This window comes from Grammomys surdaster, unplaced genomic scaffold (assembly GCF_004785775.1).
Source record: "Grammomys surdaster isolate TR1022 unplaced genomic scaffold, NIH_TR_1.0 150, whole genome shotgun sequence".
NCBI classification, from domain to species: domain Eukaryota; kingdom Metazoa; phylum Chordata; class Mammalia; order Rodentia; family Muridae; genus Grammomys; species Grammomys surdaster.
Window position 1 is genome coordinate 20,939,319 of NW_021604608.1, and position 24,402 is coordinate 20,963,720.

General features: G+C 43.4%; 1 protein-coding gene across 1 annotated transcript in view; it reads left to right on the forward strand.

Annotated features, from left to right (window-relative positions):
- The window catches only part of Limch1 (LIM and calponin homology domains 1), a 290,723-nt gene that overhangs the window by 188,531 nt on the left and 77,790 nt on the right, over positions 1-24,402 (forward strand). Inside the window, 3 exon segments of the mRNA XM_028765186.1 lie at positions 11,125-11,231; positions 16,273-16,303; positions 17,815-17,925. Coding sequence (XP_028621019.1) covers positions 17,917-17,925 — 9 coding nt within the window. The 5' untranslated portion in view covers positions 11,125-11,231; positions 16,273-16,303; positions 17,815-17,916.

Below are 24,402 nucleotides of genomic sequence, written 5' to 3' on the forward strand. Positions count from 1 at the left end.
CTTCCCTTCCCTTCCCTTCCCTTCCTTTCCCTTCCCTCCTCTTCCCTTCCCTTCCCTTCCCTTCCTTTCCCTCCCCTCCTCTTCTCTTCCCTTTCTTTCCTTCTGTATTACAATACATAATACTCCTATTGTTGGAAGAAGTATTAACTGATTGTTTCAATATGCCTTAGGAGATCCCATTTCGTTTTTTAAATAAACATGTATTTTTTAGATGCAGAACCTAGGTTGAGTGGGGCGAGGATGACATCATCTGTGAGAGGGAAGATAGTGAAAGATGCCAGAAAGATGAAGAACAAAGCGGCAGGGAGCGGACCAGATGCCTACAAGGATTACCAACCGTGTCTAGTGGGTCCATCACACTGGGAGCTCATGTGTCTGTAGCTTGTCTGGATGCAGAGCAGCACTGTTACATCCAGTAGCACTGAGAGCTGCATGCTGAGGGCTTACAGCTGTCAATAGCCAATGCCCCCCTCACCTGCAAGTTGAGCTCTAAGCACGGGAGTCACACAGAGAGCAGACTATCATCACCACTGCCTACGAAGCACACGGGAGTGCGTAGATTTGGAGCTGCCGCCAAGCGGGTTTGCTGATCCTCAATCTTGAGTTAAACAAATCCAGCCATCCATTCCTTCCACAGCTGGACGTCTACAGGCATCCCCCACAGAGAGGCCCCCTACCACATGGTAGAGACAAACAGAACACACATGTCCTACAGACAGGCTGTCTGCCATGGAAAGGATATCCCAAACTAGCTGAGCTGGGTGTGTGCCCCATTTCTCCTCTTGAAATGACTCAGGGGAGGAGGATGAGGGGCCAGGAGTATTGTATTAGCCAACATCCCTCTCTGTAGGCACGTGACTGGTTCCTCTTCTAATACCGACAAGAGAAGCCTGGTTTAGCCAAGCCTGACTGTTTGTTTCAGTTTGTACTGTTTCTTTTTCCCAATCTTTGTTCTGTGTTAGAATATTGGAGCCAGGCAATGGAGTTGAATTGGATACCCAAGGAAGGCAACCTGGGGAGAGGAAAATGGGCAGAGAGAGAGCAAAAAGGAAGCCTTGTGAAGGAGAACGGATGAAACGCTCGGGAGTAGGGAGAGCTGGTGTGAAGGAAGAGGATATGAGTCAGAATCCCTGCGGCAGGATTGAATAATGACAGCTTGGAAACTCAGGGTGCAGACGGAAATGGCCTCACTGGCCCTCAGACATGCCAGGTAGAACCCTGCCATGGCCTGGGCACTGCTCACTCCCCCATCTGAGCCTAGATGCTTCCTAGAACAATACCTGAAACACAGGAAGCATGCAATAAAAATGTGTGCTTTGTATGGTCATAAGGGTCGGCAGAGAAAGGCTGTGCCAAGGCTATTGCGTACTGTTACATAAGAAAACAAAAAAGTACACAACGCACTTAGAACGGAAATGTTTGGCACACATCAATAGTCCAATAAATGGCTTCCATATGATACTTATTTCGATTAATTGGGTAAAAGATGTTGAGTCGTCAATGAATGGATTTCCTGATTAGAAGTACATTACTGACTTTTAGAGAATTTCAAGGGAACAATGGGGTAGAAATCAAATTACTGATGTCAGGAAGTAAGTGTGGACTAAAAGCAATAAAGCCAACCTACAGAGACTCGTGGAGGGCATTTAGCTGTTCCCCCCCCCTCGCCTGTGCACATGTGCAGTTGGCTCCTAAGCTTCTGTATTGTTCAGTGCCTCATAGTTGAACCTCAGACCAAACAGATGTCCCCAGGGAGAAGTGGCTCTGTGAGTAGAGCGTGTTCCAAGTCAAACCCAGTTCCTGTTTCATCAGCCTCCTCTTGTTCCTTCAGATGATTCCAGGGGCTACAAGGTTGGCATCACCTAAAATCTCTCCCATCCCATCACTGGTTCTTGGACCACTCATTATTTTTTCTTCTCCTTGCTTCTACGTTACTTCTCCTCAAGGCCATTGAAGAGGCTCTTTGGTGGACCATCTTCCTGACCAATGAGTCTCTCCCACTGAACTCTACATACTTGCCTAAGATGTGAGTAGGGCTCCAAGACACCACATGAACTGGCTTAGGTCCCCCACCACCTAGGGAGTGTCAGGGACACCTTCACTTCGCCATCAGTATTAAAACTTATACTTCTCTCCCTCTTTCCACCTCCATTCTTTCTTCTGAACCCTACCATGTTTTTTGCTCACCTCCCATCCATGTTTTTTTTTTTTCTTCCTTTTACTTCATCAAGCCACTCAGACGCCACCTTTCTGGTTCAATTCCCTAAAATCTCCCAGGTATGGCGGGTTGCTCTTTCCTCTTGGTGGAAGGACTGGTATCCTCATTAAGTGCTCCTGGCAAATAAAAATGCATTGACAGTCTAGCAAGTGTTGGTTGTTGTTGGACCCTAGCCAATCCCAGGAGTTAGACTGAAGCCCTTGCAGACTGGGCAATAACCGTGAACACGGCAGATGCAGGAAACCCTGTGTTCTATTAATTATGGGATAAGTTCCTGGAGATGTTTTGGTAATGTATTCCTTACGTTTTGAACTTCTTAATTGTGTTTCTATTGAGTGGAGTTTGCTTCAGAGGTAGGAAATCTAACGAAAAAAAAAAAACCTACATGTTTTTTAAAAAGCTTTAATAAGTAGAGTAGAAAAATAATGTTAATCTTGATTGTTGATTTTTTTAACAAGATCTGGTCTTCTCTGATACACTTCCAAACTTTTTGAGCTATCCTATTGCTTATTAAGGTTTTACAGCAAGCATGTATTATAGACAGTATGTTCACATGATAAATCCACCGCAGGCAGTCACAGTTTACATTTTTATAGTTTCCATCTTACAGAAACTGAAAAGCACAGAGATGTGCTTATGTATTGCGTTTCAAATACCTGTCCATAGTGAGTTTTTTTTGGAAGCCCCAGTGTGCGCTGCTTGCAATTTCCCTGAACTGCAAACCATATTGATTTTTCTCTATTTGAGTACAAACTAAAGAAAGTGGGCCCACCCCACTGAAAGGCTTGGGTGCCTGAGTCATGGCCAGAAAACTGCTTGCCCCTTATGGTGGCTCAAGGAGACAGAGGACGCTTCCTACAGCTCAGGGAAGTGAAAAGCAGTAGGTCTACCTTCTGAAGAAGAGAGCAGCAGGAGATGTGGATGAGGCTGTGAAGTGTTCCCTAGGGACTACGTAGAATGTCTTCCTGGTCCCTCCGTCCTGAAGCACTGCCAAGGGCAAACCAAGCCTCGTCCTTGGACAGAGACAATTCAATCTGTGATCCAACTATAGCCAGCGGCAATGAGCATTGGGCATCTCTGTGTGGGTCTTCCCACTGCAGGGGTTTGCTCCGTTGTATAATTAATAGCCCGACATGTACACTTTGGCTTAAGTAGACTTTTCTAGACTGAGTAGGGAAAAATGGCCCAAGGATTTATTTCTGAGCAATAATTGTAAATGAAGACTTACTTACAGGCAACCACCTTGCACATGACCTTTGCATACATTAGCCTGCTCCTAAGTTCGAGGCTGCCTGGAGAAGTCAAGTCGATGACTAGCCACGAGCAAATAACAGCAGCAAGACTTTAATTCTTTTTAATTGCCCATGTGCAGGCTATGCACAGTGTTTCTTTTCTTGGATGCATAAACCATTCTTCATTTCATCTGCAGTCTTTTCTTGACCTGAGTGGACAAAAATGTCCTAATGATGCTTTCCATATACACGCACCTATCTGCAGGAAATACAGTCTAAGACCTCCAAAAGATGCCTGAAACCTCAATTGGTACCAAATCCTGTCCGTACTAGCCCTCAACCCAACACAGAGACTCATGGTTAAATCTGAACTGTCTTCTACCAGCTTATGCTTTGACCCTAACTGGTGGTGCTGTTTCATGAGGCTATGGACCCACTGGAGGATGGTACCTCTCTGGTGTGTAGGTCAGTAGTAAGAGGCAGGTCTTTGAAAGGTTTGGACCTACCATTGATTCTCTGCTCCCTGGACCACTTGAATGTCAACAGCTTCCACCTCATATTCCTGCCATCATGAACCCCATGGCTTCTCTATCCTGATGGGTTGAGATCTCTGAAACCGTCAGCCGAAGTAAATCTCTCCTCCTCTAATTTGTCTGTCAGGCATTCTCTCATAGTGACTGAATGTAACTAATGCACGTGTACACCAATGGCAAGTTTAATATATAAAATAGTAAGGCGTTAATAACAACTAATCATAAACAATTATGATAATAAACTATAATGAGATTGTTAGTACTCTTACACTTGTGCTTTGAGGGCCATCATTAATTGAGATAAGGATTACTTAAACTTGAGGTGTCTCTTCGATCGATCAAACAGCGGCTCAAAGCCATGTGTTAATGCCAGCCTGGTGAAAGTGGGCTCTTTGGGGAAGTCTGTGTTTAACTGAGACCTTTATGTCAGAGTCATTCTGTCAGTATCACCTGGACCTGGCTGTAACCCCAGTGGCTTTTCAGTCATTCACTCAGAGGTAACAGCTTTTCTCCTTTGAATTTTGCAGGGTTGGTTTTATCAATAGAATCCCGTCCCTTCCTAGCTGAATCTACTTTTATAAACTTGAAAGCTTTCCCCACATATTCCCTGGTTGGGGAAAAAAAAAACTTCAAGAAAACACGTTAGAATATTAAGTGGATAACCGAGTATTCTTCAACTGGCACATGGCGAGCCAAGTATCACTTGAAGGCCAAATCCTGCCCAGAGTCTGCCTGTGTAAGTGTCAGGTATTGGAATACAAATACGTGCCTTTACATATGTACTTCCCAGTTACAGCGACAGTACTGAATTATTGTTTAAGTGTCTACCATACTACCCACAAGGCCAGAGAAATTTACAATCTGACCCTTTACAAAACGTGTTTTCTGACTCCATCTACACTCACCAATCCTTAATATTTTGCTATTTGCATTATTCATCCCTCTAAACACAGAAAAACATGCACAGTCTCCCATCTGTCCCTCCTCTCCATCCCTGTTTTGTGCCCTTGTGACCTCCCTCTTTCTACATGTGAAGAGACATGTGTGCACACAGACATACATACACGATTTTATTTGAGCCACTTAGAAGTAAGATTATAGATGTAACACACCCTTAAATAACCCCAATGTATACTTAAAACTAAAGCATCCACTCACTATTTAAATTTCACTGCATAGCCTTATTTGCTTTTCCTTCTAGTGTCTGGAATTCCGTTAAGGCTCCTACATTACTTTTGGGCAGTATATATCTTTGCTTACTAGAGTTTTTTCATAACAATGATTTTTTTCAAGTCCCTAAAAACCAACCCCAAAGATTACAAAGTCTTAGTGTAATCACTAGCTCTGTGTAAGTGAAACCTATCTATAAAAGTCGTCGTAGTAAATTTCTGTCTCCCATTTCTCCTATGGGATTGAGACAGTTACATGGTTTAGTTCTGAACTTGAGCTACTAAGATGTGGGCTTTTACTTGAAACTGTAATGTGGAGACATCTCAGTGTGTAGAAAAGGTGGATGAGAAGGGACAGGATGCCTCCTGTGTAATTAAGAACACGGTCCTTCCTGCCTGCTCCTGTGGCTGGCCTCTGTTAGCTCTTGGCTGGGTGGCTCTTCCTTCTGGCTTTGCTTCTGACTGGGGCTTGGCTCTTCTCCAGCATCATTAGGTTACAGCAAGGAGTTGGAAACAGACCTGCAGTTAGTTAAATCTTCCAGCCCAAATTGTTCCTGCTGGCTGCCGTACAAAGCGTGTATGTTTGTAGGCTGTGTGCTGAATGGTGAGCTGTGTTCCAGGGAGCATGTGTGCCTCTGGGAACTTGCATAGGGAGAACACCTTCTTGTTTGTGCTCACGATCCACGATGCCACAGTCCTAGGGGACCGCGTGGAGGTCAGAGGCCTGTCCTTTATTGTGGCCACTGATGATCTGTGGAGAGTACAGACTCACTTTCTTACTTTCCTGAGAGGCACTCGCTTCAGTCCAAAAGTCTCTCGAATGCTCACTGAAGCTCAGCTGCCGTCTGTACTGGTCACTGCCTTGTTTGCAGTTGCCTTCTTCATTAAAGAGCATGTTGACTCCTCAGAGGGGTGGACTCAAAAAGCAGGGGTGTCCCTGATTTCAAACATGGCTCCATCAGACCCAGTGGTATCTTTAAGAGTTTCAGAGCCAAAAAGAATGGGAGAGACACAGAAAGAGACAGGACAGAGTGAGGGGGGAGAAAGGGAAGGAAAGATAAAGAGAAAAGGGAGGGAGGGAGGGAGGAAGGGAGGACATATTCTGGTGAGAGGCAAAGCAGGAAAGAGAAAAATGGAGAAGGGGAGGGAGGTATGAAGGCAAGGAGGGAAAGATGGAAAGAAGGAGGGGGATTTCAGGATGGATGAATAGGCATAAACAACTAGAAACCAGAGAGGTGGAAAAAGAATTGCTACTTGGGGGCTTAGAGTCTGTTCCTCTGAAGAAACCCCACTTCCATGTTCATGATGGGTTAGCTGGGACATGGGTCTAGCTGGTTGACTTTGTATGATGCATAACTGCTCTGTGCCTCAACTGCTCATCTGGGAAATGGGGGCAGTTCTGCCTGACCCATATGGTTGTCTGGATGATGAACGATATGTCCCGCTGCTTAGACAGAGCAGGGACAGCTGGGGTAAGTGCTCAGCCTACACAGGCTACAGATGTCTCATCCATGTTACGCGTGCCCACCAAATCAGTCTTCCTCTTTGCTAAAACAGTCACTGATCTGAAACCTGCTCTCTTGACTTGAGTAAGGAAAATTTGAAGGTTGAAGCCTCCGCGAAGAGTATTCACTGGTGCGTTTTGAGTCTTGAGTTGACAAAGTACTTTCCCAGTTTTCAAAACGACTCCAGCAACTTTTACATAATAAATGCCGGGACTACTGACCCCTTTGCTTTCTCTCTCCATGCTTTTCTAACAGTCTTTCATATAAATGGACCAGTTAAGAATCCTCAAGTGCCATGCCTCTCTGACTGCCTCTACAGTGGGAATCCCCAAGTTCTAGTACAGTGGTTCTCAACCTTCCTGACACTGCAACCCTTTAATACAGTTTTTCATGTTGTGATGACTCCTAACCATAAAGTTATTTTCACTGTTGCTTCACAATTGTAATTTTGCCACCGTTATGAACTGTAATGTAAACATTTTGGGAGATGGAGGTTTGCTGAAGAGGTCATGATCTTTCTTCTAGGGAAAAGGCATCTAAGTTTTGCTTTCTGGGAAGCCCCATGGTCCAATTTGAGGAAAGGTACATGTTCTGAGACTGAGAAAGATCTGGAAACAAGCAAATGGGTTGTTGTGTTGATGAACTCAAGTTCTCTGAAAAATAGAAATGCTTGTGTGGTCACATACATACACACATACACACAAACACATGCACGCACACACACACGCACACACACATGCACACACAAAAAACTGAAAAAGGAATCGGAAAGGAATTGAAAATAATTTACTTTGTAAATGAAAACTGAAATCTTAAGGCAAAGTAACTTTATTTAAAGGAAAGATGTAGTTAAAGTCATTCCCTGGACGGTCATGGTAGCTCATGCTTGGTATGTCATCACTTGGGAGACTGAGGCAGGAGGATTACCATGAGTTTAAGGCTGGGGTAGCCTACATAGGGAGTTCAAGACTGGGTTGGGTCATAGAATAAGACCCTGTCCCAAAATATAAAATGAAAGTAATTGGCTAATTAATTTAATAACAGGGTGGTCCGAGTATAAATTGAAAAATCTGGGTCCTTTAAAAGGGACTTGATGTATTTCCTACTATTTTATCCTTCCCTTGATTTATTTATTCCTAGGACAAAATTTTGTAGTGAAAAAATATATTGTTCAGAAAATGAAAACTCGGGAGTTAGGTGTGAGCTACTAAATTTAATTATTTAAACAACTCGGAAAGTGACTCAAGAAGAGACTGCCCAGGAACCGGACAGCATCGGATCCGCTGTGGCCAGTGCACAGATGGCCAAAAGAAGCCATGTGCAAAGTGGTGTGGGGCTTGTGAATGGTGGCATTTCTGCCTCCACAAGAAGCCCAGAGCCTCATTTAAGATGGAAAACACACTGGGGTGAAGGTGTCTTGGCTTTAGAAGAGGCTGCCATGTCTTCCCACTGCTCTCCCATCTTAAATCTTATCTGCATACTGTTGACTTCCTTCTAGCCCTGCTCCCAACCGCCTCCTTCCGGTTGCCACCTGTACTCAGTTCTCAGACTTGCAGCCACTGACTCCTGCAGCCTGCTTTCTGCATCTGTAAGACCCTCTGACCAGCTCCATGCCCCATAGCCCCGCTGCCCTTCGGTACTGACCTCGAATTTCATGCTTGGATTCATCAGAAATGCCCCTCTGCTTTGCATCCTAAGTCTTTTGCTGATTGCAACTTTGAACCACTGCATAATTGTTCTAGGCTGCAGATCACACATCTGTCCCTTGAGGATAAGGAGTGCGGGGATTTAAATAAATTAATGTAACAAATGCAGCCCTTGGAATGATGTTGGTCCCAAAATCCAGGCTATAGAAAGGTCAATGACTGTCTACAATTGCTCTTTAAGGGCCCAAGCATGTTAATTTTTTTATTGCCACATCAAAAATTACCATTAATATCTCAGAGCAATACCCATCTATTGCCTCACAGTGTTTATAGATTAGATGCTCAGATAGGGTGACACTGGGCTCTTTGCTCAGAATATCACAGGGCTGAAATCAAGATGCTGGTAGGGCTGAGACCCTGCACATCTTCCACGTCTATTTCAAGCTCACGGCAGTTAACAGAATTTGAACTTTTGCAGCTGTGGTGTTCTGTGGTGTTCATAGCCAGCAGGAACTCTTGTGACACCTTCTCTTTTACAGATCCCTATTTCCATCACTGCCAATCAGATAATCTTTCTCTCAGTTAACGTAGAGGCGATTGTTTAAAGCCATAACCTTATCAGGGCCATTGGTTTCACTTGTTCTCAAGAGGAGATTACCTAGGGTGTGTACATCTGAAGATGTGATTCTCAGAGGCCTGAGAGTCCTGCCTACACACTGGGTAATTAATAATACTATCTTTGCCATTCTCTTTGAATACCTGGGGCAAACCTGGTAATCGCCTAGCTGAGTTCAGGTGTTTAGAGTAGTTTCTTTTAGCATCCAGAGGTTTTTACATTGGTGTGACTCCTGGAACTGACACTCCTTCTTGTCCTGTAGGGTTTTTGTTGTTTTTTTGTTTTGTTCCAAACTGATAGAGTCAATTAGTGCCTTTGGAAGTCTCTCAAGAGGAGAACCGTTAGAGATTTGCAGCAATACATCTGTTGACCAGTTGGCCTGGGGGCTTCAAAGGATGACCCACAATTTGCATTCACTTTCAGAACCATTCATTTATTCTTAAGACCCCTAACAGATGGGCAGCCCAGATAGCACCCTCCTTAATTATGATTGTGATTGTCAGCCGATCCTGCCCCTTTCTGGGTTCAAAGTCAATCTATGGCTGCCAGGGAATGTCCTCCTGAGGAGGGTCTTTGCACTGTTTTCAGAAGCATTTCTTGCCTCTCATTTTCCTTCCCAAACAAATCTAGAGTTCTTTTTTTCCTTTCTTTTCTTTCTTTTTACTTTTTCTCTTCTTCCTCCTCCTCCTCCCTCCTCTTCCTCCTTTTTCCTCCTCCCTCCTCCTTCTTCTTTGCCTTTCCCCTCACCTTTCCCTTCCCCTTCCCCCTTTTCTCCTCCTCCTCTTCCTCTTCATCCCCTTTTTCTTCATCTTCCACCTCCTCCTCTTCTTCCTTCTTCTTCAACATTTAGCAAGCAAAGTAGTGGGTTTCGTCATATCTTCATGCATACCATTATAACTTGAGCCTCGGCTAACCCCACTCTTCTCCCATACCCTTTGAGCTTCTGTTCCCTTCCTCCTCCTAACCATTAAGGAGAAGTAATGGAATAAATGTGGCAAGAAATAGATGGAGGGACTCGACTTCTTTATTCTTTTAATTAATCTTACATTCCATTAAAAAGGTATTTTCAGTGAGAGCCCATAGAATGTATGAAGGTGTAACCCATAGTGACTGTGAAGGGTGTAAATTCCACAAAGGATATTTTTAAATCAATTAATAAGAAAAATGTGAGGATAAGAACACCTTAGGCAATAAAACCTTTTCAAGTTTTCTAGTTTAACAATGTCTTGTTTTGTGTGTGTGCTGTGTGTTTGTGTACTTTAATATTACTGTTATAAAACAGCCTGACCAACAAAACTTATAAAAGAACCTGTTTAATTGGGCTTATGGTTTCAGAGGGTTAGAGTCCGTGATGGCAGTGCAAAGGCATGGAAGAGGAAGAGCTGATAGTGAACATCTTGATTCACAAACAGGAGGCAGAGAAAGCACACTGGGAATGGTGGGAGTCTTTTGAAGCTTCAGAGTCCACCCCACAGTGACACACTTCCTCCCATAAAGTCACACCCCCTTGCTCCTTCCCTAACAGTTCCACCACTAGGGACTAACCATGCAAATATGTGAGCCTATGGGGACCATTCTCATTCAAATGAACATACTGTCCATGTTATTTTTTGAGACAAGGTCTCTTATTGAACCTGGAGCTTACCAATTACACAACCTAGCCAGCAAGCACTAGGACCTTTTCTGTCTCCAGCTTCCTAGTGCTGGGATTTCAGGCATGTGCTGTCATGCCTGGTTTTTTCCTTAGGTGCTAGTAATCAGAACCCAGGTCATCATGCTTGCTTAGCCAAGCACTCTACCAACTAAACCATTCTCTACCCAGTTTTAATTATATTTTTTATATTATATCTATTGATACCAAGTTCTAAGAAATAAGGCATGGAAATAAGGCATTTAGAAGCAATGAAAATAACCTGGCCTTTTAAAGTACTGTTCCTTAAGATGCTAAATTCCCTTTGTAGCAACATTTGACTTGCAGTTGTTTACAAATGTATCAAGCTAAAGGGAAAGTTGAATTTGGCAGTGGCTAGCTAGGGTTTGGGAAATCTGAAGTGTCTATTTATTCTGGCATTTCCTAACTGCAATTTCATTGGGTGACATGTCCTGATGGCTGGCACCCTGACAGCAAAGTGGACTACTACCAAAATGAAACTGACTCACAAAGATAATCTAAAATAATACTTGGGCTCCTTTTCTTTCTTCTAGGACAATACCATCTTATTCTTGAGAGGCTGTAAAGAGCTTGGACTTAAGGAATCTCAACTCTTCGACCCAAGTGACCTCCAGGATACTTCCAACAGGGTCACTGCCAAGTGAGTAACGCCTGATTTATGTTTAAAGGAAACCCTTGCTATTTTGATGTGCACTTTTGGGAGGATGTTGTAAGTTCTAAGAAGTAGAAGATTAGGTATACCTAATAAAGTAAAAATGCACAAGCAAAAACTCAAGCGTTTACAACCCAGCGTCTTGCCCCTCTGTGCAGAACCCCAATTCTGAGCTCACAACCCAGTGTCCTGCCCCTCTGTGCAGAACCCCGATTCTGAGCTGATAGAACTTTTCAAATACACATAGAGCCAGAATTTTAGAAAATGTTAAGTAAGGTTTAGCAGGGAGGCTACAGAGAAATATGTACAAAATCTGTGTGCCTTAGACAGCATCCATTTTATTGGCTCCAACGGGGCAGCTGAATAGGCTTTTGGCAGACTGCACAGGAGGTGAACAGATTGTGCGCACTGTTGATGATGTAGAGAAGGCATTTGATGGTGGCGAGCTGGCTCCTTCATTTACATTTGTAGCCATTTTCTCGAATGTGACAGTGATTAAGCTTTTCAGAGATGGATCATTGGCCTTTTGGCCATTTCTGCCTGTATCTATTTAGTGAACCATATTTGAGGCCAAAGAATTCTTGCGATAGGATGAGTTTCTGAATAAAGAGATAGCTCATGACTAGAATAAGAAGATTCATCCTTATAGGACGGCAAACATAGGTTGTCTGTAGCCCAGGGATTCTGCAGAGCTTGTAACGTCATATTACACATTTGTCATTTTATTCAAACAGTATGTGGCATGAGAATGGCTGAGCAAAAAGCTGGAGTCTCTTCTATGGCTGGAGAGATGGTGCAGTGGTTAAGAGGAGGGAACACTGGTAGAGGATCACAGTTCGATTCCCGGCACCCACATCAGACAACTTAGAACCTCCTATCACTCCAGTTCTGTCTCTCTTTTAGCCTCCATGGGCTAGCTACAGTCATAACTCATGCCCATATACAACATACACATATACACATAATTAAAAAAATACACCTTTTGAAAAGTATCTAAAAGTCAGGTGTGGTGGCATATCCTGTAATTCCAGTGTTGGCAGTAGAGGCAAGAAGATCTCTACAAGTCTAAGGCCAGCCTGGTCTATGGAATGCAAACACCAAGCAAACCAGGCTTCATAAGGACAGCCCTGTTACAAATAAGAATAACAATAAAACCCAATAAGCTGAACAGAGTAGAGGGATCTGCAATTTGATAATTTAGGGCATCACCATTTTATCATAGAACAACAGAAAGGAGAGAAGCCACAATTCAGAGCTGTCCTTTTTGCTCAGCTTCTGTATCTTGATTTTCTAGTTATGACGATGGGAAACTTGAAACTACTGAGTGAATGAAGGAATGGAGTTTACTGTGGGTTCTGTGATTCATGACTGGGGACAAGGAGAGTGAGCCATGACGGAAGAGGTGAAGTTACATCTGTGCTTTTAATGGGCTGTTCTTCAGTATTTCTCACGGAAAGAGAGTATAAGTGAAAAAAATAACAAAAGTTACAATATTGCACTAGAGAAGCCTCCACAGGCCTCAGGATAACCATCACATGCTCCATTTGTTACTGAGCTAAATCTTAACTCCGTGAAGTTCTTATTCATTTTGGGAAATGATTTTAGGTTCTAGCTAAACTCACATTTCTAGTCTCACCTGCATGGCAAATGACCAGAAACAATAGCAACTGTGCAATGCCATAGGTAATAATAATTAGTCACACACTCCTTGGGGAAGGTGAAGGAAAGTTTACTCTGGTGCTCTACTCTAACACTTTTCTTCCACTTCCTCCTCCTCTTCCTCCTCCTCCTCCTCCTCCTCCTCCTCCTCCTCCTCATCCTTTTCATCATCATCATCATCAATTTTGAGCTACCTTTAAACAATAAATTACCAGATCAGGAGAATTCCGAGGCCTGTTGGTTTTAGAATCTAAAACAAAAACTCAGATCTTCTTCACTGCTTGTCTACGACAATTAAGGCATCCAAAATCTGGGTTCAGCCCCAGGTCTGGCGCTCGCTCGGTCTGTGACTTGCTGAGCTCCTTAGCACCGTGTTCTCGTCCACAGAGTGCAAGCGACTGGATCAAACGGTCTTCCAGATGTGACTTTAGGTAAAGCTCGGTCATTGCACTCCTGGGAAAGCAAGGCAATCATATTCTAAAGAAATGCATTAATTCAGAGGCACCGGAAGCAACCCACCAGGAGAAAGTCACATAGACCAGTCTCAAATGGTCACAGTCCCTTTGTATGGCAGCATCTTCACCTTTTCTTGTCCTTCCGGTCTTTCCATCTTTGTTCTTTTCTCCTTCCTCTCCCTCCCACCTCCCTTCCCTTTATCCTCTCCTCCACCTCACTTTCTGCATTCTTTTCTCTGTTTCTCTCCTTTTCAGCTTGCCCTTCACTTGTCCACTGTAATCCTTGGGCACTCATTTCTCATCACCTTCCCTTATGTCTCCACACCTTCATTCATCCACTGAACAAATCGTTACTGAGTAGATACTATGTGTGAGATATTTTCACCTTCTGGGAGAAAAATGCACACGCAAGATGACCAGAATCATCTGTTCCTATTGAATTCCCTCTACAGTGTCAAAAACTTAGAAATAAATTGTAAGAAAGAAAATAATCACAAGAGGGAGAGCACAGAGAGAACCATAAAAGGCTAGATAGGAAAGATAGTAGTAAGTCCATCTGAAAGAGTCAAGGATAGCCCCTCTGAAGGGGTCAAGGATAGCCCCTCTGAAGGGGTCAAGGATAGCCCCTCTGAAGGGGTCAAGGATAGCCCCTCTGAAGGGGTCAAGGATAGCCCCTCTGAAGGAGTCAAGGATAGCCCATTTGAAGGGGTCAAGGATAGCCCATTTGAAAGGGTCAGGGATAGCCCATTTGAAAGGGTCAAGGATAGTCCCTCTGAAGGTGTCAAGGATAGCCCATCTGAGAGGGTCAAGGATAGCCCACCTGAAGGGTTTTAGCTGGGGATTCAGACAGAGACAAGAATGAGACAGAAGCATCAGCTCTGAAGAGATTTGCTGGATGTTCAAGGTGGAGGAAAAGCAGAAAAAGACCAAGGAAGAGGAAGCCTTTGATGCTTGAAAGAAAAGGCCAAGAGCCTCGTGAGGTTGGCGGGTCGTGCTGAAGGGCAAGTGCAGTGGGAGCAGCCATCCATAGGCAATGGTGACATTCAACTTGGAAGCCTTATGCAGAGACATTGTCTCACTGGGTCGGCATTTAGCAAATCATAAAGAGCTTACACTTAAAGTTACTTTGCAAATTAATTTGTGGCGCTTAAGAGGGCATTGCTTCTGGCTTTAGCAGGACTGTTGGAGTGGAACATGAGATAAATATGCTGTCAGCGTCACCATGTTTTCACAGGTGACTCTGCTTTAATTTGGCATGGGTCAAGGACTAGTTTTTAAAGTGTGGACTTTGTTGCTCGAATGATCCAGCATCGCCATTGTAACTCAATGGCTCCCCTTCTCAGAGGTGATCAGCCTACAGCGGAGAGGGGGAGTATCACTTTAACGAGAGTTAGTAGCATCAGCCAGGAGATACAGAATAAGGGATAGATCCCATGGGGGGAAATTTGTATTTCCTAAAATTGTCTTTGGAAAAAAAATAACACTCTAGTTTGAAGTGTAGGCCATTTTTCTTACCCTTTTTTTGTCCCAAATGTGACTTGAATATACAAAAAAGAAAACATTTTTAAGAGGTAAAAGTCTGCAAGTCATTACATTATTGGCTGTGTAACTGCATGAACTCTACCTGTAATGAATACCAGACAAGTTTGGTGGTCATGGAAGCACAGTGCAGAGGGGCACATAGCAAAAACCTTCCAGGGAACCAACACCATCACACTGAAGTGCGGAGAGGCCGTGGATGGCTCCTGGGACAGGAGTCTCTCTGAAAAATGGGAAGTATTTCCAAGTAATGAGTGGTTTTGTGGAAAACACTCTAAAATCTTCTATGAGGCCTTACTGTGTGCCACATACAATTTTTAGCATCCAGTCACAATTTCAACCAGAGAACTTCTACTGTCAATGCAGGAAAAGGGTCGCTTTTGTCTCTATTCTTTTTGTTGTAAGATATTTTAGGTCTTCCTTGGATTTTTTTTTCATCTCTCTGTTGCTAAATGAAAAAAATTATAGCAGATATCTGAGACTAGAATAGCATGCCTTTTTTGTTGTTGCTGTTAAGCTCAAAAATATAAAACCATTTTCTCGATCAAATGTGAATTGTGTGAATGCTTGTCCTAACTGAAGCCCTGATCCTGGACTCCTCTTTACAGGACTAGCACTCACTAGTCCTTCCAATATCAACTTAAAACTGCCCGCCTACCCATCATACATAGTTTGTTAGACTAGGCCGGAACTAAGTGATTGTGACTGAGTGCTCTGAGGCGTTCTTGGCTCGTTTGAACCAGGGACTTTCTACACCTCCCTCCCCCCACCACCAAAATGACCAGAGAAAAGAAATCCAACATTCATTTTCCTAATATGTCTATGTCAATATATGCATGGACTTTTCAAGTACCTTTGGAAACATTTTGATACTTCATGGTGTGACTAGTCGGACTGTTGGTGGTTTTTAGTTAGGGAATAAACATGTATGTGGATTTGGGAACACTTGTGTGTACATTTGGACATAGCATGCATACTTTTCTGTTTATGGCCAATTTTTCATTCTAATTTGTAGCCAGAGCAGAAAAAGGAAAAAAAATATTTGGCTAGCACTGTTTCTTATGCATGCATTTTCAAGTATAAGCACTCCCAATTTTAAGCAGAATTCTCATCATCCACCTTTTCCTGGTATACTGCACAACTTCAGGCCTACCTGGCCCTGTGTTTGTTTGTGTTTTGTTTCTTTGTTGTGGTTTTTTTTCTCAACAATTTCGTGCTACAGCTGAAACCACCAGCCAGAGGCCTTAAAATCCAGCAACATTCTTCTGGCTTTTGTCTTATGTGCTTCTTGCAAATGTGTCCTAGAGATGTTTAAGGAAAGCCACACCAAAGAAACTGCTATTCTAATAATGCTCTTCTTTTCTTTCCTGACTTAGGAACCTCGATTATAGCAGGAAGCTGAAAAACGTAAGTGTTTTAACCTCTCTCTCCTCATTTGTAAACTTTTGACTTTAGTGGTCCAAGGTTGACATTTAGCTAAATTCGGTGGATCTGATTGGCCTTATTAGATTATTTCTTAGGAAAAAGTATATGTACCTCTTATTGAATATATGATAACTGTACTGATACTAAAAATAGGAGATTTGCGGGTTTCCTCTCTAATCAGATTTCATTCCTGAAAGTAAATGAAGGCGTGTGTTCTGTGTGCAGTTCGTGTTCTTAAGACACACAGCGATTGGTTTCAACACTAACCTTAGCCGTTTCCGTTTGTGGTCTGGATGGGATAGCAGTCAGCACACATTGGTTATGTGATGGTTCTAGTTAACGACCTGACATTCGGCATTGTCTGTTCTCTGGGAATTTATTTGTAAGAACTCAGTCACTAAAAGACCTTCTGGAAGTTTTGAAGGATTCATGATGCAAGAGTTTCCCACAGAGGTGGAAAACTGAATCCCATCATAATACTCATGCACACGGCTCTGCTTTGGGCCCATGGCCAGCTGGCCCCGTATCCCTACACTGCATTATCCAGAGCATCTGGCCCACCATGGGAAAGGTAGTACAATAAGTTCTCCCCAGCAGAGATGCAGCAAAAATACAGAATGTGGACACGAAGTCTAAGCTCTTGCACGGGCTTCTAATCCTATATCTTCCTATAATTCTGCTAAGGAACACATCGTTAGCCGATCTGATACCTTTTCCCCAAGTCAAAGTAAAGAACATTTATGCTTTTGTGGACAATTCTTTGGAAAGAAAGCACAAAACTAATGTAGGATAGTAACCTCAGACCATTGGATATTCATAAACATTCTTCAGCATCTAAGTGTGTTTAGTTGATAGCAACTGTGGCAAGGCTAAAATTTCTCTATGTCAGATTAATGGGTATGTGGCAGCACTCTGAGGCGAGAGACCAGCATGTCTCACTCTCTGTGTGTTGCTGTCTTCTGGCTTCACTTCGATGTACTGTGTTGATCCTGTGCCTAGAATTACTCATTAACCTTTACACTCCTTTAGGATAATTGGCATCCATTCCGGCAGGTTCTGTGTGCATGGACAAGTGGAAATTAAGGGGCTTCGAAAGCACCCATCTCAAATGGAGCTGACAGGCTCCTGCATTGCTTGTCTGGGTAAAGACTCGAAAGAGTTTGTGGGAAAACCCTCTGCCTGACGAGAATGTCATCTTGGAGGATTTATTTTCCCTTCTTACTCACTCAGAGATCACTTTCTCACAACCTCCCCTTTTTATCCCCTAGAGCTAGAGACTTGTTTGACTGAATTGTGTCTCTGGGTCAACTGAGACAGCATTGGTTTCTCATTATCACGCTCTCAAATGAATGGATGCAGCATGCACTGGTTTTCACAAGTTGCTGAGTTGTCCCTTCCTGCTTTGCTGTTCCTGAGGCGATACTGATCCTCACGTTGAAAAACCATTCTCCAGGACAAATCTTCTCACTCTTATTCGTTCTTTTGTTCCATAGGTGTTAGTGACCATTTACTGGCTGGGGAAAGCTGCAAACAGCTGCGCCTCCTACAGTGGAACCACACTGAACCTGAAGGAGTTTGAAGGGCTGTTGGCTCAGATGCGAAAGGTAACTTGACTTTCCTTCCTCATCCCCTGAGTGCTGGACAAAGTGGTTTTAAGATGTGACTCAATGGGGAAGAGCACTTGATATTCTTCTCGAGGACCTGGGTTCAATTCTCAGCACCCTTCTGGCAGTTCATAGCCATCAGTAACTCTAGTCTCAAGGGAGATGATGCCTTCTTCTGACTCTTACAGGCATATATACAGAGAAAACATTCATACATGTAGAACTTTTTTAAAGTCTTTAATAAAATGACAATGATTATAATTTTACATGGGGGAACTGTATTGACCCAAGATGTGCTCAAGAAAAGAGCCATTTGTCTTACCCAGAGCATCTTGGCCTCCTGACTTTCATAGCACTCCAAGGTCTGCATCTTATACTCTTGTATAAGTGACCGGAAGATCTGAGCTGGCTCCTGCAGTAATTTCAAAAAAGAGAGTTCAGTATCTTGGTTCATGGCTTGGCACAGCATGGAGCTCAGGGCTTGTGCGTCTCAGGAGGTGATGCTTGAATTAAACAATGCGGTGTCATACAAAGGCAAACAGTTGCTCTGCACTTTCAGCCAAAGGTCGGCATGCTTGTCTGTTAGGACCTTGGTGTGAGTAAGGTGATGCCAGCCATATCCTTGCCTCAGCTCCCACTCTGGACAGTATCCGAGATGTTAGAAGTACCCCTTCTACTGTGTGCGTCTCCTGACCATTGTATCTGAGTGATCTGGAAACTAAGAAAATGGTTTTAAAGCTTGGTGTGTGTTTACTTGACGAAGTATTTGCATATCATTAAAAACTTGGTTTGTTTGCTTGTGGGAAAGATTGTTGGAAGGTAACAGTTAAAGAAATAGTGGGATGCTTTGTATGTACTTGTCTTTTAAAGACTCAGCAGTATAGTTAACTCATACAAAATATTAGTTCATAGGATGGCACAGGAGAATCCCAGCCAAGCAGCCTTGGTGAGCAGGAAGGCTTACTTGCAGTTGACATCCATATATTTTGCTCAAGGCCATCTTAGAGCACAAATAATTGAGGCCAGCTATTCCTTGCTTTTCTACTACACAGAATGAGTCCACTAACAAGACTCATTGAAAGATATTCCGAGGGCCATCAAGATGGCTCAGTGGGTAAAGATGCTGCCACCAGGCCTTATGACCTTTGTTCCACCCCTGAGACCCACGTTGTAGAAGGAGAGAACTGACTCCCATAAGTTGTCTCCAAACCTCCACATGTATATATGCTCAAATAACAGACACACACACACAACACACACACACACACACACTTACAGTCAGAGAGAGAGACAGAGAGACATAAGGAGATGGAGACAGAGAGATGCAGTAAGTGTTTGCAGGATATGCAGAACTTCATGACTTGTAATTTTGAAAGCAAGAATTAGTTCCAACTTTCTAATAAATCACTCTCTTTTCCTTAGGTTAATGCCTCTCAGGCTGTGAGTGTAACCCCCCTCACAGAGGCTGCATGTCAGATATTCACATTATGTTTCACAACAATAACAAAACTATAGCTATGACGTAGCAGTGGAAATAATTTTATGGTTGGGGGGGGGTCACCACAACGTGAGCAGCTCTGTTAAAGGGTTGCAGCGTTAGACACGTTGAGGACCATTGCCTTAAAGCTAATAGTCTCTGTATTTACCCATAGCCAGGCGGCTCATGTATCTATACAAAGCAAGGCTGGAAGTGTGGCTCAGTGTAGACCGCTTGCCTGGGTGCATCAGGCCCTCGGTTTGATCCCTACCACCGGAAAAAATGTGCTTATGATGGCATATGAAACACATATATCCATACAGTAAGCACAACATGCTGCTGTGTCTTTTCCTGACGTCTCTACTGCTCTGTAAGCTTTCTTTTGTCTAACTATTCAGAGTGTCTTTTCCGGCTTGGAGTTGGGAATGTAAATGGTTGCTTCTATATTGACATGTACAAGGGCACTACTACACGGGCCGTCTGCTGAAACCTTATTTAAATCTCATAATTCTGCTGATAAACCTAGTCTGCTCAGCTAGGTTCCCATCTTATTGAGACAATACCGTCAGTGGCCTTGAAGAGTCCTGGTGTTAACAGCTGCTTCTCTTTAGAGTGAATGTGGACAGTATCACGGGACATGATTCAATGGTTAGCAGTGTTGGGCAAAGCATGGCTCTTCACAGCTGGGAACACCCGTGGTCCTCCTATGTCATTGCTGTGTTAGAGAAAAGATGACCTAGCAGATTCTGGACTACCCAAATACTGGCAATATTTTTTGTATGGTGGGTATTCTATTATGGTCTCACTTATGACTGAGTTCGATTGCAGACTGCAAAAACTCAAACTAAAAGCTGGAAGGAATACAGCTATAAAAGGAGTATTTTCTTTCTTCTCATATAAGTGAGATTTAGATATGAACTAGCAGTCCAGAGCTGGTGCAGGAGGTCTCCATCTAGGCCATGCCAGAAAGCCCAGACGTTTTTATCTTATCTCACGTGTCCCTGTTCTTAACCCATGGCTTCTCCCTGGGGCCTCAAGCTAGCTGCTCAGACTTTTCCAGGTGTCATGTGCCTTTCAAGATAGAAGGAAGGAGGAAAGAGGAACAGGAAGCGGCCTATCTTTTGAGCACATGTTTTGAAAATTTATCACTGCTGCGTCCTGCTGTGCTTTGATTGCTGCCTATAAAATTCACAGGGACCTTAACTGCTATGGTGGTAACAGGAGGTGTGCTCTCAAGGCTGTTTGGCCACGGGGAAGTACACTCTCACAAATGGACTGATGCTATGGTCGCCAGAGCGGATTTGCTATCTCTAAAGCGGGTTTTCTATCCCGACTGTGCTACCGAGGCAACCTCTCCAGTGCGCATGCGTACTCTAGGTAGCGAACGGCTTCTGTCATAAAGACTTCCTTGTGCCGGTACCTTGATATCGGATTTACCACACTTAAGAACGTTGTTAACCAAAGTCTCTTAAATGCACCTAGTCTGTAGCTTCCAGATCACATCTCATTAACTTGAAGTTGGTCGCATATTCATACCCGTCTGCAACTAAAGACTAGGAAAAAGAAAAAGGCCTTACTTCAGATTATAAAAAAAAAAATCTTACTAGACAAGAAGTAGACAGATTTCATGGGTTCCTCTGTACACAGGCTGAAATAAATTTGAAATTAAATTTCTGTTTTTCTCAAAGGGGGACTAATTAGACAATTTTAATATTCATTTTTCTAGTGAAAAATAGGCACAGAATCAGTAACTGTAGGATATTTATTCTATACTTAATATGTAGAAAGCCTTTAACATAGAGTCCTGCATGCTCAGTAGTGTGCCACCATGAGCATAAACATATCAGGAAAGACTTGTGGAAGGAAGGGGTGTCCAAGATAGACAGAGGGACTTGCTACAGGAACCCTGCAGTGGATGTGGGCTTCACGGTTGTGAGCCGTGCAGCTTATTTCTCCATGCCCTTCACTCAGCATCCCCATCCCTCCTGGGATTCCTTCTCCTTCCCAAAAGCCAGTCAACCCTCATAAAGGGATGTGACTCAGGGAAGAAGCTCCCAGTTGTTTCCATGAAAGCTAGGAAAGTATTTCCTCTAGCCCCAGAGGTGTAATTCCAAGGAATGGCTGTCCTGTTCCTACACTAGTCATTATGATCAGGGGTGGCATGGAGTACTATGACAGGCTCACCCCCTTTCTGTTCCTAGAGGTGAGGGCATCAATAGATGAAAGGGATAAAGGGGGGCAGGATTACTGGCAAACAAATGCAAGAGAAATAAGCACAAAATAGCCACCAGCATACTCATCCCGCAACTCAGCATCTAAGTAAACTTTTAAGCAAATAACTTACTGTAAGTAACCTTCTTCTGTTTATCCCTAGTCCTCCCTATCAGAACACAGGTTCCTACAAATAGGGTGTCTGTTGATTTATTTTTATAACGCTGTGTCCCTGGGGCTAGAATACTACCTAGAAGGTACTTGGGCAATATCAGTAGAATGAATTGTTTCCACAACCAGTGTGATGAGTGAAGATCCGGCCATCACACTGGGGGAGCTAAGCCTCAGACATGTTGGAGCAGCGCTCAGCCACCCTGTAAATCACACGGCAAGGGGGAAAACGCTGAGCTGTCCAAAGAAGGTATCTGGAGTGTCTTAGATACTGTCAGTCATCCGCAGGCCCTTGCTGGCTCACCTTAATGCTCACAGAGGGACTAAGAAGAAGAAGAGGGATTAGTGAAAGAAGCCTAGAGCTCTTGGAGGCTAGCAGCTGCTCATTCCCTTTAGGGACACCCTTTCACAGAGCCAGGAACACTTCCTACACTGGGTTCATGTCCGTCTATCCCGCTGACCCTTGAGATCTCAGTGGAAGACAGGACCTATGGGGCTTCAAGATGAAAGGTGCAGACAATGCAGTTAGAGCTCATGAAAGATGTTTGGTGGTTTATATTTTCCACCCTTCCTCAAAGCCTCACTCTAAAGCAATCCCTGCCCCCCCCCCCAAAGGGCAAAGCAATGGGGAAAAAAAAAAGGAAGCATGGTGACTTTATTGAAATCTGTAAAATTGCAAGTCTAGGGGACAGCCACATTTTTATTTTTAGTTCAGGCTAACAAGTCAGCCTCTTGTTTTACCTGTAGAGCTCCTGGGAGGCCAGCATGGTGAGGGATGGCCACAGTGATCTGATTTCCATTTGTCCAACTGTCCACGCCATTTATCTCCCCACTGAGAGTTCAATCTTGGCTCACTACAGAGTCGTGAACATGGTGAACTTTCTAGATTTCTTTCCCTTGAGCATCAGGGAGAAAGCTACTGAAGTTCCAGGATGCTCTCCTCCATCACACGAGATGTGGGGGAGACCTGGGCTTCAAGGGAAGCCTTTCTGATGTTATTTTTTTGACAATTCAGTTGCACCAAGCAGCCCAAAAGCATGTCAATTGCAGATGAAGCAGTAGCCCCATCCCTGAGTGTCTGTCTTTGTAGGGCATCCAGACAGAGAAAGAGCAGGCCAGAGTGTGGAAAGTGGTGCCTTCAGCGCCAACATGTACATACCGTATACTTTCTATATTAAAATGTGCATGCCTCATTGATGACCTAGTAGTTAAAAGCATTGCTGCTACCCTTTAGAGTCATTGCTATTCATCATGGCCTGTTCCGAATACTATTCATATATTTCATGTTGAATTGTCCAGAAGCCCTGTTGGATGACTGTCATCGCTAAGTCCCATTTGATAGGTGAAGACCCATGAGGTGACATGAGCTGCCTAATGTCACACAGCTGGCAAGATTTAAACCCCGTCATTCTGGCTTCTGAAGCTGAACTTTTAACCACGACCCTAACCTGCATTGCTTTTGTGATATTTCCACTTCAGTGATTCAGTCATAAGCAGCGTTAACTCAGAGACGTAACCCAGATAGGCAGCGTGGACCATGCAAGGATGCAGGGAGCATCTCATCTTGAGCCATCTTGTCAACCCCAGAGATGAACAGTTTCAGGCTTTATTTTTATGTATTTACCACCTACTGTGTGACTTCAGTTAAAGCAACTCTTTGGTTCTTTTTTTTTGTTTTTTCTCTATAAAATAGGGATATTATTAACATGATATGCAAAAGCGTTACCCAGATATATAGCAAGTGTTTAATAAAAGTTAACTTTGTGTTTTTAGCCATTTGGTTGATGAGTAATTTAACAATAATAACTTCTATTCCCTAAGAAGCTAAATTCGAGCTTCTAATTCAGGTCTCTATTTTTCAGTGAGTCATGAGTTCTTCTTAAACTTCTTGGTTCAAGATTTTGTTCCAGAATCTGGTTAACTTTTGACCTGCAAGTAAACAACCTTAATTTCCATAACTGGCATTTCTGCTTTCCCCAGCACAGCAATTCTCAACTTAGAGGTCGTGACCCCTTTGGGGGCTGAATGACCCTTTCACAGGGGTCACATATCAGATATCCTGCATATCAGATATTTACATTATGACTCATTACAGTAGCAAAATTACAGTTATAAAGTAGCAATGAAATAGTATTTTGGTGGGGGGTCTCCTCAACATGAGGAACTGTATTAAAGGGTAGAAGCATCAGGAAGGTTGAGAACCACTGCTTTAGAGCATCATGTTGCAGGACTCACCCAGGCATTTGACAACCTATTCTTTGGGGGCATTAGTTATTTGGGGGCTACCAGGGTTTCCTCCCAGCCCTATCCCTGTCTTCTTGCCCACTTCTTCCTCCTGGTGGGAAATCTGAGTGTCCCTTGTGAATAGCAACCATTCCAGCCCCCATGCCCATTTCCCTGAGGTGGGAGATAGACCAAAAAATGCCCCCCCTTTCATAATTGCCAGAAGCAGCCAGCAAAGATACTTTCTGCAAGGACATGGGCTCCCAGGGGCAACTCGGACAGAAGAGATCAGCTTCATAAACTGCAAATGTAGAGAACATTGCTTTCTTCTTCTTCTTCTTCTTCTTCTTCTTCTTCTTCTTCTTCTTCTTCTTCTTCTTCTTCTTCTTCTTCCT